General features: G+C 40.2%; 1 protein-coding gene across 11 annotated transcripts in view; it reads right to left on the bottom strand.

Annotated features, from left to right (window-relative positions):
- Positions 1-16,902, bottom strand: part of ACACA (acetyl-CoA carboxylase alpha) — a 281,219-nt gene that overhangs the window by 122,055 nt on the left and 142,262 nt on the right. For 10 of the 11 annotated variants that reach the window (XM_057714164.1, XM_057714165.1, XM_057714170.1 and 7 more), the window contains 5 exons: positions 13,051-13,175; positions 6,079-6,192; positions 4,742-4,855; positions 3,353-3,442; positions 1,654-1,772 (listed from right to left, as the gene is read on the bottom strand). In XM_057714164.1, coding sequence (XP_057570147.1) covers positions 1,654-1,772; positions 3,353-3,442; positions 4,742-4,855; positions 6,079-6,192; positions 13,051-13,175 — 562 coding nt within the window. Of the gene's footprint in view, positions 1-1,653; positions 1,773-2,591; positions 2,728-3,352; positions 3,443-4,741; positions 4,856-6,078; positions 6,193-13,050; positions 13,176-16,902 lie in introns of those variants that run through there. The other variant, XR_009049894.1, reaches the window with a different exon arrangement.

Raw genomic sequence — 16,902 nt, 5'->3', positions numbered from 1 at the left:
TTTGAAACCATATCAGGAATAACTGAGATTCATACCCTTGAGATGGAAAGGTGAATAACATTTCTTAACAAACAGTTAAGAAGCATGTCTCTCATTTTCCAATCGACTTTCCCTCACCAAACTGGACACGGATCCTCAAATAAAAAAAAGTAGGACAGGGAGAGCAATTCAGAAAGACAAGGAGGGCGATGAGGAGGGAAGGAAATCAGAAGCAGCTCTGCAGCCTGACTACAAATCACTGCCCAAAGGGATGAGATAGTGGAAAGCGGGAAGAAAAGGAGAATGTCCTGAGAATTACAAAGAGCATTAAGTATAGCATGCAGTTCTCTACAATTATTCAAGGAATGCAGGGAAAGAAAGAAGCCCGGGCGCCGAGCCCATGTGTGCCATGAGTACCTCGCCACTCGCTGAAGGACAGCCATTCGTTTCTAGAAAATGAGATTCTGAAATCCATGGAGGCAAAAATGTACCGAGAGATGCTTGCTAAATCAAGGATATATGCTTTTCTCTGCCAGCCACAAGGTATTTTCGAGGTAGAGAAGTGAAAGGACCTTCTGAGACAAAGAAGACAAGTACTTTTTATGAAGATGCTGCTGCTCGTGTGCTGACCTCTGCTGGATCAACAGTGGCACCCTGTGGCCGTGAGTCTCAGCACACGCTTCTTTGTCTCTAGAAGAGTTTCTATTGCTTTGGGTGAAGTGGCAATTCAGAACAAAACCATTTCTGTTGTCTATAACTAAGGATCCCCAAAGACACAATACTTTGTAATACAGAGTGAAGAACTGAAGGCCATAAAAAAGAAATGGAGGGGGGCGGCTTAAGATTGGCTGTGGTTATTTATATTTCCTGTGGTATTATTGAAAAGAATGAAAATACGGGAGGAGATGAACATATGTGTGGGTGAAATTCCTAAGTTTTCACTGCCTCGGAATACTCTGAAAATAAATGAGGTTACAAGATAAAGTATTTTCACCTTAAAACCAAAGCAATACTTTGGTATTATTGTTGGTATTGGTATTATTGCTAGAATTGGAAACAAATTTACAAGTGTACACTTGTATTTTTTAAAGGGCTTAGGAAGGGAAAATTAGTGGAATTAATGTGGCTTAATTAAGTAATTGACTTAATTTAAGTTTGCTTTCTGAACTGCGATTTTTAAAAACTGAGTTTCAACTGCTAAATTCACGTCTCTGTTTTTAAGGAGATAATGAAACTGACTCAGGTATAACCTTAACCCACAGCAAACATATAGAAAAGCATTCCACCCAAAATATGTTAATACTCCATTGATTTAAATTGCTAAAAAAGCAATTTTCTGGCAAAATTCCAGCAAGTAAAACACCAGTAAATTCTTTCTAACTTAAAAAAGAAAGAACCATGCCTCCTCAGTGACAGAATACAAGTACCAATAAAAATGAATGGGGTGATCCTAAACTTCTATCTTAATTAGACCATACTTTATCTCTCCAGGTCAAAGATCAAAAAAATAAAAAAAAGAAATGGACACCAAGAGGATCTTCTTCTCGTGGTTTAAACGTGTTCATTTTCTGCTCTACATTTCTAGCTAAAAAAACCACACAGAACAGTCACGCACATTAAGCTCTCCTGATCGAGCTCTGGTTGGCTGAGGTGCACACACCAGCTCAAACTCACCTGTTTGGATGAGATGTGGGCAGCATGAACTGGAATTCCACCACGCAGGTACTGTCCTTAAGCTGGCGGTGCTGTACACTGTTAAGTTCATAGGCAATATAAGCCCTTCGAACATACACCTGGTTAAAAAGTAATCCTCAGTAAATACACTTCAAAAATGGAAACTAAGAGACGGTTAGCCCAGGAAAAAGACAGTCTTGAAAAGAGGTGTCTGATGCAGAAGAAGGTGGTCTGTGGTGACAGAAGTCCCATCGCCCCGTACATACACACCACGCTTTAATTAATAAAGCTGGAGTCCTAAAACTACACCCATGGCTATAAAGGGAAACGAAACTAGCCTGCCTCTGCTGGACACCTCTAGGTGTGCTATACACCCTTCACGCTAACCTAGACTCAAGAGAAGGCTTGATTGTTAGTAGAACAGCATATAGAACCATGACTATTAATTCATTACGCATGATGATTTCAACAGAAGATAAAAGCAAACAGAGAGAAAAATGAGACGTGCTGATTCTGGGCCACCTGAGGAGTGAAGATAGAAGACAGAAACAACTGAAGTACCGTCTCTTTCACTATCTTGTATCTTTGTTTTGTTTCTTCACTGGCTCAAATCAATTTTACATTGTTTATATGCCCCAAACCCTAGGGAGAATCAGGAAGGCATATTTGACATATAATATCTCAAATACACTAACTTCACTCAAAGAAACAGCAACAGGCTACACCTCAGGAAAGCCCGTCAGTCCAACCTCACGTACTTCACAGCCAATTTGCCATGTACATAAAATGAGACACACCAGCATTAAGGAGACTTCGCATTAAATGGCATAAAAGCACTGGAGAACACATAGATATTTTCAAATTTTGGTATTTACTGAGCAGCATACATTACAGTCTCCCCACAGAGTACAAGTAAAAAGTAACCCAAAAGAGCTCACAAAAGACTGCAGTGGTGTCATATCACATGAAATCCTCTAAGACATTCCTTTTCCTCATCTTCAAAAAAAATATCTATTTGGCAACTTTGCAGCAGTATATGGGGCCTGCAATTTTTGTGCTTAATGAGGTGGCGTGCTGTAGTGGAAACAGGAGAGTCCATGAGTCAGACTGACCCGGGTTCCAAATGCAAACTCTTCCACTTATCCATGTGAATTTGGACAAGTCACTTAACCCTCAGAGTCTCACTTTCTTCTACTTCATGAAGTAATTTGAGGACTAAATGAGAAAAATAAGGCATCTAAAACACAGTTCATTAAATGTTATTACTTTCCTTCTCATGCTTAAATAGTTCATAAGAACAGCTTGACAATTCAGAACATAACTAAAATCCATTTTATTTGGCCCAAATCACAAAATGGTACTGTTTTGATCAGCCACATGTTTTTTCACTTATTGTGTTACAGGGAATCCTAATCATTATGAAGTGGAAGAATTCAAACACCTGGCAAGTAGGTTTGAAAAATGCCGGCGGCTATTTTCCTGTGCTTGGAGCCCAGAAACTGGTAATTCGTTGAGTTGACACACTTGAGTAAAAGCAAGACCAAGGTTCAGCATTTGTTTCAGACGAAAAGAAGGCTCTACTCTTGAGAAACCAACATTAAGGCCAAAGAAAAAGGACTGATAAACAATAGCTGAATGGACAAAAGGAGTTGGCCAGAAACCGAGGAGAAGGTCACGTCACGTTACTGTGAGACCCTACCTCCAGTGCGGCCATCCTCACAACCTGGTTGCTGTGATAGAAGAAGTTTGGCAGGACATCGAAAATTGACGTTTCGGACAAGATGAGTTTCTGGAAGGTACGAAGACACCCTTAAACCGTTACATCCATAAGAGAACAATTCCGATGGACAATATTTAGCATTTGAAGCATTTAGTGAAACTTGAGAATTTTGTCGATGGAGGTCATGCATGATCTTACCTTCTCTCTGCCTCAGCGACCTCAGCTACAAAATAGGGAAAATAATAATACCTATCCTCACAGGGCTGTTGTGAGCATTAGAAGAGTTAATATATGAAAAATTCTTAGACGAATGCATTAGCAGTGCATTAATTATACGCTAACATAACATAACATATGGCTATTATGATCCTTTCTGACAAGAGCCGTACTTAACTTTTACTATATTGTCTCAGTACACCACTATGGTAAACCATAGATTTGAACCCCCTATTTCAAATTTGAACCAAATAAACAAAAACATCCTTCCCCCCTCTTTAGTTTCCCTAGAACGAAATCTGACAGAAAGCCTGAAGATTCCCTTGGCTTCGTATAATAATATTATCATTATTTCCAAGTAGAAGAATAGAAAGTCATTCCTGACAAAATGATATTGTTTAAAAAATAATAGTGAGGGACTTCCTAGGTGGCGCAGTGGTTAAGAATCTGCCTGCCGTGTGTGTGAAAAAAAAAAAAAAAAAGAATCTGCCTGCCAATGCAGGGGACATGGGTTCGATCCCTGCTCCAGGAAGATCCCACATGCGGAGGAGCAACTAAGCCCGTGAGCCACAACTGTTGAGCCCACGCACCACAATGAAGAGTAGCCCCTGCTCTCTGCAACTAAAGAAAGCCCGTGTGCAGCAACAAAAACCCAATGCAGCCAATAAATAAATAAGTAAATAAATGTATACAATAATAATAATAATAAAGGTCAAGCTTCTTTGAATCAGCAGTAAAATTAGCCAATGTTCTTTTATAAAATTGGCTGTCTATAGAGCTTAATAGTAAGCATTAAAATAAAATTAAATGATTATTTAAGCAGCTTTGCCTGTAGAAGACTACCATTTATATATCTGATTCAAATATCAGAAATCAACCAGTGCTATCACTTCCTTCTATCCCAGAATACCTTCTAGATAGAAGCACAAGAGGTGAAGACTTCAATAGGGCAGGCCTATTCAATTTTTAAGCTAAGCCACAGTTCTAACAACATTTTTATAAAAAAACATGTGTGAATCGTTTTCGAAGTTCAAGGTACGAAACTTCATTACACAGATAATCACAATTGACTGACTGACTACTTAATTTAACTATGCTTGGGAATAAAGGGGACAAGAGTGCAGAGTAGTAGAAAAGGGCTATAATGTATACCTGCAGGTTCTCAATGCAAAACTGATGTCCGTACATGTCAATAGCTGATAGGAAGATGGACTCTACTTGGTTATGGCGAAGCTCATATGATGGCAAATGGGAGGCAATAAGAACCTAGAGTGAGAGCAAAATAAGAGGCATAAGTTCCTGAGGGAGTGACTATTCTAGGCTCCTATTCGGCAGCTCTGATACAAAAGCAATAAATATAAATCTGTAAGTGCAGGCATCAAAGATAAAACAGAGACCAAGTAAAACAACTTCTGGATCCTGTAACATAAAGCCAATGCCACCAGATACTGCATCGCAGTTGACTCTCACCATGATTTGCGTTGTGAGCAATTTCCCATGGGGGCCGTGGGTGGGGAGGGAAGGGAGAAAAAAACAGCTTCAATCAAGTTCCATCAGTGCATGTGATTTGCCATTGCAAAGCTGCTAGTCCTGGGGACTGCATGACTAGCTGTTAATTGGGAATCAGGTCTGGCAGGGAGCAGCTGTGGGGAAGGTGGATGCAGCAGAGCTAGCCTTTTGCGACTCTGAAGTGGAAAGAAAGCCTAGGAAAAGCTGCTCCGACAGCCTCAGGTACTCAGTACCAAGGAGAAGGTGTCAGGGTGTAACACCCATGCGTGTGAGGGGCAGAGAGAGTGAAAGTAGTGTCACAAACAAACAGGGACATGGTAGGACCTGAATACCCTCAGCAGGTCACTGAGAGGTTCAATAACTGAGTAATTCAGTGACATGGATACAATTGTAGAGAAAGCAGAAGGTCACTGAACAGCTTCAAATGCTACTTCCTTGTCGATGCCCATGCACCAGAGCACAAAGGGGGTGCCAGCTCCTGGCTTCCCTGCTGAAATCTTTTGGAATGTAAATGAAGACTACAGGGTGAAACTAACTGGACTGCTCCGGGGTTGTACTGATCAGTAGCACCTAAGATTCATTTCATTATCTTTCTGCTTTCCACACCTGATTTTTTTCTATACACTTAAAAGTTTTCATCTGCTTCTAAGCTGCCTTTGGAAAGTAAGAAATATTAAACCTACTGCCTTCCCTCAGTTTCCTTTCCTCCACATGACCCTGGTTTACTAGGAAGAGTAGGGAATGATAACAGGATTTTATCATGGGGAGAGGGCTCCTGTTTTAAGGAAGTTTGATGTTAATCTTTTCCTTTCTCTTTAAAAAACATATACCACATGAGAATGTTTGTTCTGAAGGCAATGAGACATACCTGGGAAGTTGCATGACCTCTGGAAGGTGCCGGAGGAAGAGCTCATTTTGTCTAGGACTGCCCAGGCCCTGAAAACCATCCCTCCCTCCGGACAACCATCACACGTCCTCACCTGGCGTGCTCGGAGTGCCACCTTAGCATTGGTGGTCTTGCTGAGTTGAGTGAGCTCCGTGAGGATATTCAGCAGCTCATCAGTGAGAGTGGGGTCCCGGCCACACAGCTGATCCTAATTGTTAACGGGACAGAGAACCGACACATCCACGTTAAAAAGAACTGGGGTGGAGAGAACTTTGAAATGGGCAAAGGGAATAAAAACAAAGTGAACAGAGCGGGATTACTAACATGCAAACGTGTGGTAAAGAGATCCTAGAGGAAGCTGCTGCCAATGAGAAGCCCAAATCCCTCAGTCATTCAGATTCAAAATTCCAAATGTACTTCTTTATAAATCAACACTGTACTTTAAACATGCAGAAGAAATCATCAGAGGTCATTAAAAGAGGTCAAGGGGTTCTGAATAAGAAATAACAGATGATGTCTCAAAGTTTTACGAGGTTTTCAATAATATAAGGACTAAAAGCTTTCCTGCTCTCTCTCCCCTAATTTTGGAAAGAAGGCAGAATAAGGCAAAAAGGAACCACTCCTGTTGGTCTTCATTCCACAAACCAAATGTTCAGCATCCCAGAAGGGTGAGAAACAGAAACATAAGCACAAATTATTCACTTATAAACACATGCTAAATAAAAACACCATCTCATATTCTGACAATTCTATACCCCAAATCATTTATCCTCTTGCTGTACCAAGAATCATTCCATGATATCTGAACATGGTGAATCCTGAGATGGATTAGAGGGAAAACCAGGCTCCTACAATACAATCCACGGTGTCATTCAGGATTGGGTCTTTTGTCTCCAAAAATTTTTAAAAATTTAAGAAAAATAATCTCTACCGTATTTTGAGAAGAAATATTTCTTCTCCAGTGCAGTATCAGCTGATTCCCTAAATTCGTCCATTATCCATGTAATTCTCATCTAAGCTGAAAAAATGGCAGATGCAGTTTTTATAAATGTCTGTCCTTTTTGAAATTTACAGAGCTATCTGTAATAGTAGTTCTTAATACCACAACACATAGTTCCATCTTTTTGCAGTTTGAAATAACTGCCTTTATATTTTAGTGAATTTTTATTCTCCACCACCCCACTATTGAATTGGACCTCAAAGGCAACCAGATCGCAAAAGGCTTCCTGTTGCTGCCTTTTAATCTTTCTCCTTCCTTGATTATCAGCCTTTTTCTTGAAGAATCTCCAGTTCATCTTTAACCCTCCCCATCTCAGGGATACTCCTTATAGCCCTTTACTGCAGCAGTACAAACAGAAGTGTGGGGCTTTTGGTTTTGGGGGCAGATATGCATTTCCCCAAATGCTTTTTCTACACCCCCTACCACCTTCCACATCACAGGGTCAACAGTTTTGGAGTAATCAACACTAGTATGCTACAAAGACGGCTTCTCAAACATTTGAAAGCAGGAAATACTTCCCAGTTCCCCAAGCCCCAACCAGAGGTCTGCTCCAGAGTCGTAAACTACATGCTGGGATTTATAGTTAAGGAAGTGCAAGTATCGTTTTCACCTGTTTCACGCAGGGGATGCACTCATCTGAGTGGAAGAAGAAAGCAACTATAAATCCAGGGCTCCCTTGAGCATGCAGTCACAGACTGAAGGACCTGTTCCTCCCATCCCAGGGCACAAAAGCAAAGAGGAGGGAGAAAATGCAACTAAGTCTCATCTTTTGAGAACTTATAAGCAAAAGAGAATTTTAAGGGACAAGACCAGCAACAAGACCATAACAAGACCTAAGGAAAGAATAGGTAGATAACAGTGGGTAGGGAAACGAAGATAAGCTTTTCCTACCTAAATCCCTCTACCAATGTTCCTAACAGAGAAAACATACTCCTTTCTGAGTACTTACTTCAATAATCAGAATGACCCACTGAAAGATACAAAACCTAAGAGATGTCCTGGGTAACAGAACTCAGCTACTCTGCAAATAGCCAGACTAAAGTCTCGACATTAACAACAAAAGCCAAGACAACACTAGCCACCTACCCAACCTATCTCAGATGTGATATGGACTGGTTTTCCCTGAAAGGAAATCCAGGTTTACCTTTTGAGATTAAACTAAATAAATAAAAACGGAGTTATCTTACTCAACTACAGATCCCATTCTAACTGAAACACACACACAAATACTTAAGGAAAAAAAAACTTTTTCATTTCCCCTTTCCACTATGACAGAGAGAGAGTGAGAAAAGGGGTAGAGAAGGTTGTTTTCTGTAAGAAAAGTGAACGATGGAGATTAGAAAAAATAATGGGGAAGTAATTATTCATTCACGATCACCAACTGACAATCTTCCTGGGCTCCTTGTGATAAAGTACAGAAGCCAGACCTTTCTGGGATATGAAATATCAAACACAATATGAATAAACCACTACTTCAATTATTTTATCCTGACTCGCAAACTTCTCATTTAAATATTATTTTCTCCATTGTCATCATTAGTACTTAGGAAAAGATACACAACAGAAAACTACGTGTAGGGGCTTCCCTGGTGGCGCAGTAGTTAAGAATCTGCCTGCCAATGCAGGGGACACAGGTTCCATCCCTGGTCTGGGAGGATCCCACATGCCGCAGAGCCACTAGGCCCGTGCGCCACAACTACTGAGCCTGCGCTCTACAGCCCTCGAGCCACAACTACTGAGCTCATGTGCTGCAACTACTGAAGCCTGGGTGCCTAGAGCCAGTGCTCTGCAACAAGAGAGGCTGCCGCAATGAGAAGCCTGCGCACCACAAGTAAGAGTAGCCCCCGTTCGCTGCAACTAGAGAAAGCCCGCATGCAGCAACGAAGACCCAACACGGCCAAGAAATACATACGTACGTACATACACACATACATACATACATAAGAAAATTACATGCAGAGTAACCTTCTCAACCTTCTCCTGTCCTTGGCCTGAACACAAGTGTTCAGATCCTGAAAGAAACCACCAGGGATGGAAGATGATTCAGAACCACCTATCCTAAGATACAAACATCCAAGAGGAAGTTTACGGCCCTTTGGGCTAGAGACATATCCTTTGGGCAACTGGACGGCCCAACATCACCATCTAACCCTGGTGAACATTTTGTAACAGTAACACTACATGTGACAGTGTCAAAAACAGCATATGTTTTCCTCAATGTACAGATGCAGGTTCATTTAATGAGCCTACCTCCTGATTTGGGGATTACCTGCATAAATCTGCAAGCTAGAGTGAAAATGATTCAATAATTATTCAATAACATACCACACAATTATTTCTTGTTTTCATTCTTAACCTGGATGGTGGCTAACCACAAGGAATAGTTCAGATTTGCAGAAATATAACAAGCATGCTTAAATGTCAAAACGGTAGCCAAAGTTACACAGCTGACTGCCAGGAGAGCCCAATATAGCCAACTTGATCTTAGCATCCGAAGATCTGAAGGCAATTCAAAGCGAAAAGAGTGTGACGTAATGGGTAATGTTCTCAAGACATTAACTACTGTTCAGCAGGTGAGGCACCAATCCCAATATCAAAACTGGACTGGCAACGTCTCCCAGTCACGGCTAAACTTTCTGACATTCCAAAGGTGTCGTGGTTTAACAAAAAATGTTAATATCACCCTTATTCAGTACACCTGGGTTTACTGAGAGCGACTTTTCTCCTTTATTTACATGTTGAACACAATTATTGGGAGGAGGAAGGAAGAGGGGGCTCACAGGCATTTTAAATGCTCCCTGTCTGGACCAAATCAGAGGCTCACAGGCACGGCGTTACTCCTAAAGCAGCATGGATTATAATACATTCATGTGGACCACACCAGAAGTAAGACAAAAATAGTGAAGCTAAAGACTACTCACAATCAAGGTGCCTGTAGCATCACACTTTGCCATCTAGACGGCTGTGAGGATGCTGACACTTTTTATTGGTACAAAATTGCTTAATTTGGCTAGAGAGTCCCTTAAACATCTCTAAATAAACAAACAATGTTCTAAGCTGTTTCCTATACAATTAAGAAGAGCTTTCAAAAAATAAACTTGCTTTGTTTTCAGTGTGGCACAATCTTCCTCCAAATGGAGAAAACTCGACAGGACTTTAGCATTTTACTTGATATTTTGCTCTCCAGATAGAGCGAAGGATTAGACGAAATTTGCTAGTCTATGAGGCAAGTTACTAGTAGGTAAGTTTTGCCAACACCTGGAGGGGAGGAAGGCTTCCTCGGAGCAGCCCACATCCTGCAACACTGATTCACAGAAGCCTGATTTTCTTGATTCTCTCCCTCTAGGTTCAAAAGCCCCAGAAATCATCTAGTACAGCAAAGCACACCATCAACAGTCCCACTTCTGGAAAGCAGAGGTTGGAATGCTGGGCACATAACCATCAATCAGGAAGCCAAGGTAAGCAAAGAAAGGGGAACCAGCAGAGAACACAAGCTGGGAGACTCGAATGCTACCATAGCCAGGTGATATCCGTAAAAGAGAGTAAGACCTACAGAATGAGTCATCCAAATGACTAGAATGGCTTTTCCCAGCTACCACCATTGATGCAGAGGTGGGGTGGGGGACCTGACCATTGCCAAAGACATATCAGAAAGGAGCATATTTCCAGCCTTCATCCTGCTGCCTTAGTCACTGCTGGCTGGCCCTCAGCTCAATCATAGCAATTAACTTCTTCACTTTCAAATCTCTGAGATGAGGTCAAAATAACTGCTATTTCAAAAGCAATTTAATGTTATAAAAGCCTGTAGGTGTTTACCAAGCTTTGTTTGTTTGTTTGTTTAAAGATAAATGTGAAGTGCCAAAATAAAGAAAAGGACAAATCCATCTTTCTGGTTCACATCTTCAACCTTCCTCCTCCTCCTCCTCCTCCGCTCCCTCATCACCCTCCTCCCTCCTCTTCCCCTCCCCCTCCCTGTCCTATTCATCTAAACCCAAACACTAACGAACAGCTTTCTCCAAAGGGCTCAGTCTGTTGGAAAGAAAAGTTTGGGTACTATCCACGCAGGTAAGAAGTAATCAGGATGACAAGGTAGGGGAAAAAAAGAACAGCAGCAAGTCAGAGTCCCATTGGCGTCTGCCTGTCCTGACTGGCAAGAGCAGAAAGCAAAGCCTCAAACCAGTTCTCTGACAGGGCCCAACGCCTCTGCAGCACCCCCCGTGTAATTACACACTTGAGTGACTGGACTCTGAAGAAAATTGAAGGCCTGAGCTCCGAACAGCTGCCATTTTCTCTCTCCATCACACCAGCGTGATTACTTGAGAAATGAACAGCCCCGGCTCAAAGCTACTCCAGAATTCTCAGAGGAAATATGGCTCCGTGTTCCAATAATGAGATTCTTAAGGCAAGCGTTACTTACAATCACTCCGCAAAAGGAGCGAGCCGAGCCCCTATATCTTACAAATTAGAATTTAAGAAACCCAGCGACAGTCTTGGACGATCATTACTCTTCTGCTGCTCCAAGGATTCTGGGCTTTGGTCTATTTTCAGTGCAGAAAAACTGTTAAGTCCTTAAAAAGGTAATCATAATAAAATGAAAACTCACCATAATTAGCCTCCTAAAAAGGCAAATTTCACCCCATTTTAAGTCCAAACTGACAGATTCTTCCACACTCTCATCATTACCCTTTTCTGCCAGAGGTAATTCTCATTTGGCTTTATCCAAATAAGAATTAGCAATACTTTCATTAAAATCTAAGGGAAAAAATCTAATTAGTCAGAGATTTCTTTCCTCTTCCAATTGAGGAAAAGAAAATCAGCAGGTTGCCATAGATAATACCACTTCTTTGCCAAAACCTATCACTTGGAGAAGCTGAAATATTACATTGTGCTGAAATTTTTTTTCTTTCCCCTTTCAAATGCATCTTCTGGTTTCCCCACCATCTAGCCATTCTAGGGTAGCAAAGGTAATGAACTCTCCCTGTGATTACATATTTTTTAAAGTGGCTATTCTAAAAAAATGTTATATCCTCGAGAGTTAGCCAGCTAGGCAGATAACTGAATGGCACTGTTGTTAACCAGAGATGTGAGGTAGTTTCCCTTCATTCTGAACCATGAAATAAAAAATAGCAGTGAAGATTTATAGTTTTTCTTTCCCTCCAAGAAGAAATGCTGGAATTAAGGTACCAAGAATGCCAATTCCACAAAAGGACAAGAAAGAAAACCACAGGAGCAAAAAGGTACTATAGTCTCCAAAAAAGAGAAACATGCAGCTGCAAGGCAATTAACTGCTCATGGGATGGGGGGGCGGGGGGGGGTGGCTGGGGCTCTAAGAAAAGTCCTGTTGTTCTCTGATTCCCAGAATTAACTCAACCAGAAAAACCAAGAGTGGAAAATTTACAAATCATCTTTAAAAATCCTTAAGCCCACAAAACTTCCACTGGTCAAATGTACATCAGTCCTATTCACATTTACTAGTCTCACTTCTCATTCTCTCTTACTAAATCTCACTAGGTTATGGGGACAAAAGCATGTACCTACTACCAGTACTATAATCCAAGCTTAGATGTCCATGTAACTGAAACAGAAAGGGAGCAAAGAAGATGAGAAATAAATTTACCTTTCTTTGGTGGGGGAGGAACAGTACTAGATGTATCACAGCTGCTTTTCTGTTATTAAGTTTTAGATATGAGAGCATTCATGAACAAGTGAGAGTTATAATGGAAAAGGCTAAATTTTATTTTTAGATAAGGCTAAATTTTAAAACTACTGTCACGAGTGACAACAGGAATGAGGAAGCGTGGGGCATCTCTAAGCAGAGCTGAGAGATCTGAGTTTCCATGCAAGATTATATGCATAACTGGCAGAACAATTCTTTCCTGACTGGAGCAGGCTCCTTCAGGTCAAGGACAAAGACAGATGTGAGAAATTGTTAATCCACAACCCAAGCCCCACTCATCCCACAATCACAAAAGACAGGAGCTTTTCCTCTGACCACAGCCGTCACAGGGAGAAATGCTTTTTTCATATCATCAGCTATCCTTATAGCTTCTGAAAAATGGTACTCACAATAAGCATTGTGACCAGAAGATTCTTCTTGGTAACTTGAGCGTGAGAGAAGATGTAGTTCAGTACAGTGTTCATGTCACTCTTGTTTTCCTCCCGAAGGGCGAACACGCATTTGTCATAGTGACCTGCAAGCAGCAAAAAGAACTGGTCCTCACCCATGTATGAATGTTCACATTTACATGCTATTTGTTTGTTTTCTAACATCTATAATTAGAAAACTGATAAGGACTTCCCTGGTCGCGCAGTGGTTAAGAATCCACCTGCTAATGCAGGGGACATGGGTTCAATCCCTGGTCTGGGAAGATCCCACATGCCACGGAGCAACTAAGCCCATGCGCCACAACTACTGAGCCTGAGTTCTAGAGCCCGTGAGCCACAACTACTGAGCACACATGCTGCAACTACTGAAGCCTGTGCACCTAGAGCCCATGCTCCGCAACAAGAGAAGCTATCACAATGAAAAGCCTGTGCACCACAATGAAGAGTATCCACTGCTTGCCGCAACTAAAGCCTGTGCACAGTAATGAAGACCCAACGCAGCCAAAAAAAAAAAACAAAACGGATAGATGTGAAAAGAAATACTTAAGATTTTCCTTAGGTGGATTTGTATAGAACTGGCAGTGTTGTTTAGTAAAAGCAACCCTGGGCTAGGAGTCAGGCAATCTGGTGTAAGAACTGGGCTCAAAGCCTAGCTCTGTTGCCAATTTACTATGTGCTCCTGGGCAAGTCACTTTACCTCTGTTAATCTTATTTTCATTAAAAAAAAATTTTTGACAGGTGGGGAAAGGGTGTGTTTTAGAGACTGAGGGTTTGGGGATAATCTCAACTGCCCCTCCCCCCACTCTAAACTCTCTTATTTAGCTTCCTGGAATGATTTCCTTAGAAGAGAGGGTTCAGCTGCTTAAAAAGAAATGTCAATACCATTAAACCCCAGCTAGAGATTCTGGTTCCATGTTTGACTCTGAAAATATTTCACCCTAACTAGAAGGAACAGTCTTAGCTCAAAAATAAAACACCAAACTTATCAATGTCCACAAGAAGGATGGCTGCTACCTCTGGAATCAACATTTTCCCCTGGAAGTCCATAAAGCAGCTAAGCAATGCCTAGAAATTCCAAATCCAAACTAAGGCACAGGTCGGGGAGAACCTTGCATTAAGTCAAAAGGTCTATAGGGACAGTACAGTTATGCATATTTTTATTGGCCTTTCACAAGGCCACCTGGGGTGGTTAGTTCTGGCTAGCAGAGCTATGTTTTGCAACAGAAGCATAAGCTTCAGGTATACTGTAGTGATATCTACCATAGGATATAAGTAATATTCAGTTCTTTAGAAAACAGCTTACCTCAGAATTAAATTTGCAAGCAAAGGAGAATTAGTGTTTGAATAGTCTCAAGGGTCAGAATTTTATGAAATCATGAAAATACTAAAGGATCACCACCTTAGTTCTGACTGCATGTTAAGTTACAAACCAGAACAATGGCATTCAAAGTGCATCACCATAGATTCCTAGAACACTGAATACAATCAACCAAGGCAACTCTGCTTTTATCTGTATTAAATATCAGAGAGTGACATAAGATTTCTTTTCAAAATGAAACTAAATATATTTGAACAACAGTGGACTACAATATTTAGAGACCTGCCAGTGTCATAAAAGACCCATTCAGAACAAAACGGAAGCTGTTTAAAAACTGGTTGTCCTATATAGACTCATATTTCTCCTGACCAAGACTGAGCTTTGAAGTGACAACAGAAATATATCTTGTTAATAGAAATTACTAGAATCAGGGGAAATAAAAAGAATATTTACCCAGGGAAGAGAGTGGAGACACCAAGCAGATATCAAGTGCCTCTTTTTAAAAACTTTGTATTGTGAAATATACACACAGAAGAAAACACCCAGGTAACTACCATCTATCTTAACAGAACATTTTTAGTGTCTTTGAAGGATCCTATGTGCTCCTCCTCAAAAACAACCACTAAGCTGAATTTTATGTGAATCGTTCTTTTGCTCTTCTTTATATGTATCATAAATGTATGTATCATTTCATTTTTCCTGTTTTCAACTTGATAACAATGGAATCGTTGTATATGGATCCTTCTGTAACTCGTTTCTTTCCCTCATCATTATGTTTTTGAGATTCATCTTTTGTTCACTTGTGTACCGTGGTTCATCTGTTTTCACTGCTGTAGAATAATCCATTGCAGGGATATACTAGAATTCAATTATCTATTCTACTTGCATATATTTGGGTTGTTTCCAGTCTCTTCTGCTACTCATGAATGACGCTGCCACAAACGGTCCTGTACGTGTCTCCTTAATAAACATGTGTAACAGTTTCTCTGGAGTATATCATCTAAGAGTAAAACTGCTAGGTTGAAGAATATTAATAAGTTGAACTCCATTAGGTATTAACAAACTGTTTTCCAAAGTGGTCATATCAATTTGCACTTATGCTTACAGAAGTGGTGGAAGATGATGTGAAATTTAAATTTTTGCCAATCTTATTGTGGTTTTGGTTCACGTTTCTCTAATTGGTAGTAAGATTGAACATCTTTTCATGAGTTTGTGGATTATTTATGCTTCCTCTTCTGTGAACGATACTTTTATATCTTTTGCCCATTTTTCTATTAGGTTGTCATTTACTTATTGCTTCAGACCAGTGCTCTATAGATTGTAGATACTAACCCTTTCTTAGTTGTTACAATCTATAAATATCTTCTTCTACATTGTGGCTTTTATTTTCAGTCTTTTTATGGTATCTTTTCACTAACAAAAGTTCTTAAGGGAGGTCAAATTACTTATCCTTTTCCTTTATAGTCTGTACTTGCTAGCCTTTTTTTTTTTTAAAGTTACTAGCAATTTTTAAAAAATTATTTATTTATTTATTTGGCTGTGCCTGGTCTTAGTTGCAGCACATGGGATCTTTGTTACGCATGCAGGACCTTCGTTGCGGCATGAAGGATCTTTAGTTGTGGCATGAGGGCTCTTTTAGTTGCAGCATGCGGGATCTAGTTCCCTGACCAGGGGTCGAACCCGGGCCCCCTGCACTGGGAGCATGGAGTCTTATCCACTGGACCACCAGGGAAGTCCCTATACTTGCTGGTCTTACATGACAAAATCTTCTTTAACCTTAGGTCATAAGGATAATCTCCTAAAAATTTAGTAGTTTTACCTCTTTAGTACATGTTTTAAGTTTTCAGTTCATCTGGAATTGATTTTTGTGTGTATGGTCTAGGTTAGGGATCCTTTTTGGGGGTGGGCGCAAATGAATAATCCATTGTCCCAGTATCATTTATTGAAATATTGAAAAGTCTACCCTTTCCTCATGATTTACAATACCTGCTCAGTTGTAACCTAAGTTTTTATATATGTGTGCATCTGCTTCTGGATTAAAAGAACCAATGTTTCATTGTTCTATTAATCTGTCCCTAAACCAATATCACAATTTCTTCATTAATATGGCCTTATATTAAAACTTGATATATTTGACTGGACGAATATCTTCACAGTGTATTTCTTTAGAAGAATCTTGGTTACCTTTCCTTTCATGTAAATTACAGAATTAACTTGACAAATTCCACAAAAATACACTAGTAAGATTTTTATTGGAATGTCAATGAAACTACAGATGAGGGAGAATCAACACTTTGCAAATATGTATTCCCAATCCAAGACCATGATATTCATTTAGATCTTCTTTATTATTCTTACTGATTATAATTTTCTCCAAAAGAGGTTGGACATTTTTCATTAGACTTATTCCTCAGAATTTCATATTTTGGGTTGCTGCTTTAAACAGAATATTTTTCTAAACTGCTTTTTTAAGTGATTGTTCTATAAAATTTGAA

The sequence above is a fragment of the Hippopotamus amphibius genome, chromosome 17 (genome assembly GCF_030028045.1).
Source record: "Hippopotamus amphibius kiboko isolate mHipAmp2 chromosome 17, mHipAmp2.hap2, whole genome shotgun sequence".
Taxonomy (NCBI): Eukaryota; Metazoa; Chordata; class Mammalia; order Artiodactyla; family Hippopotamidae; genus Hippopotamus; species Hippopotamus amphibius.
Note: the sequence above shows the minus strand (reverse complement) of the source record. Positions and strands in the feature narration are given on the sequence as shown.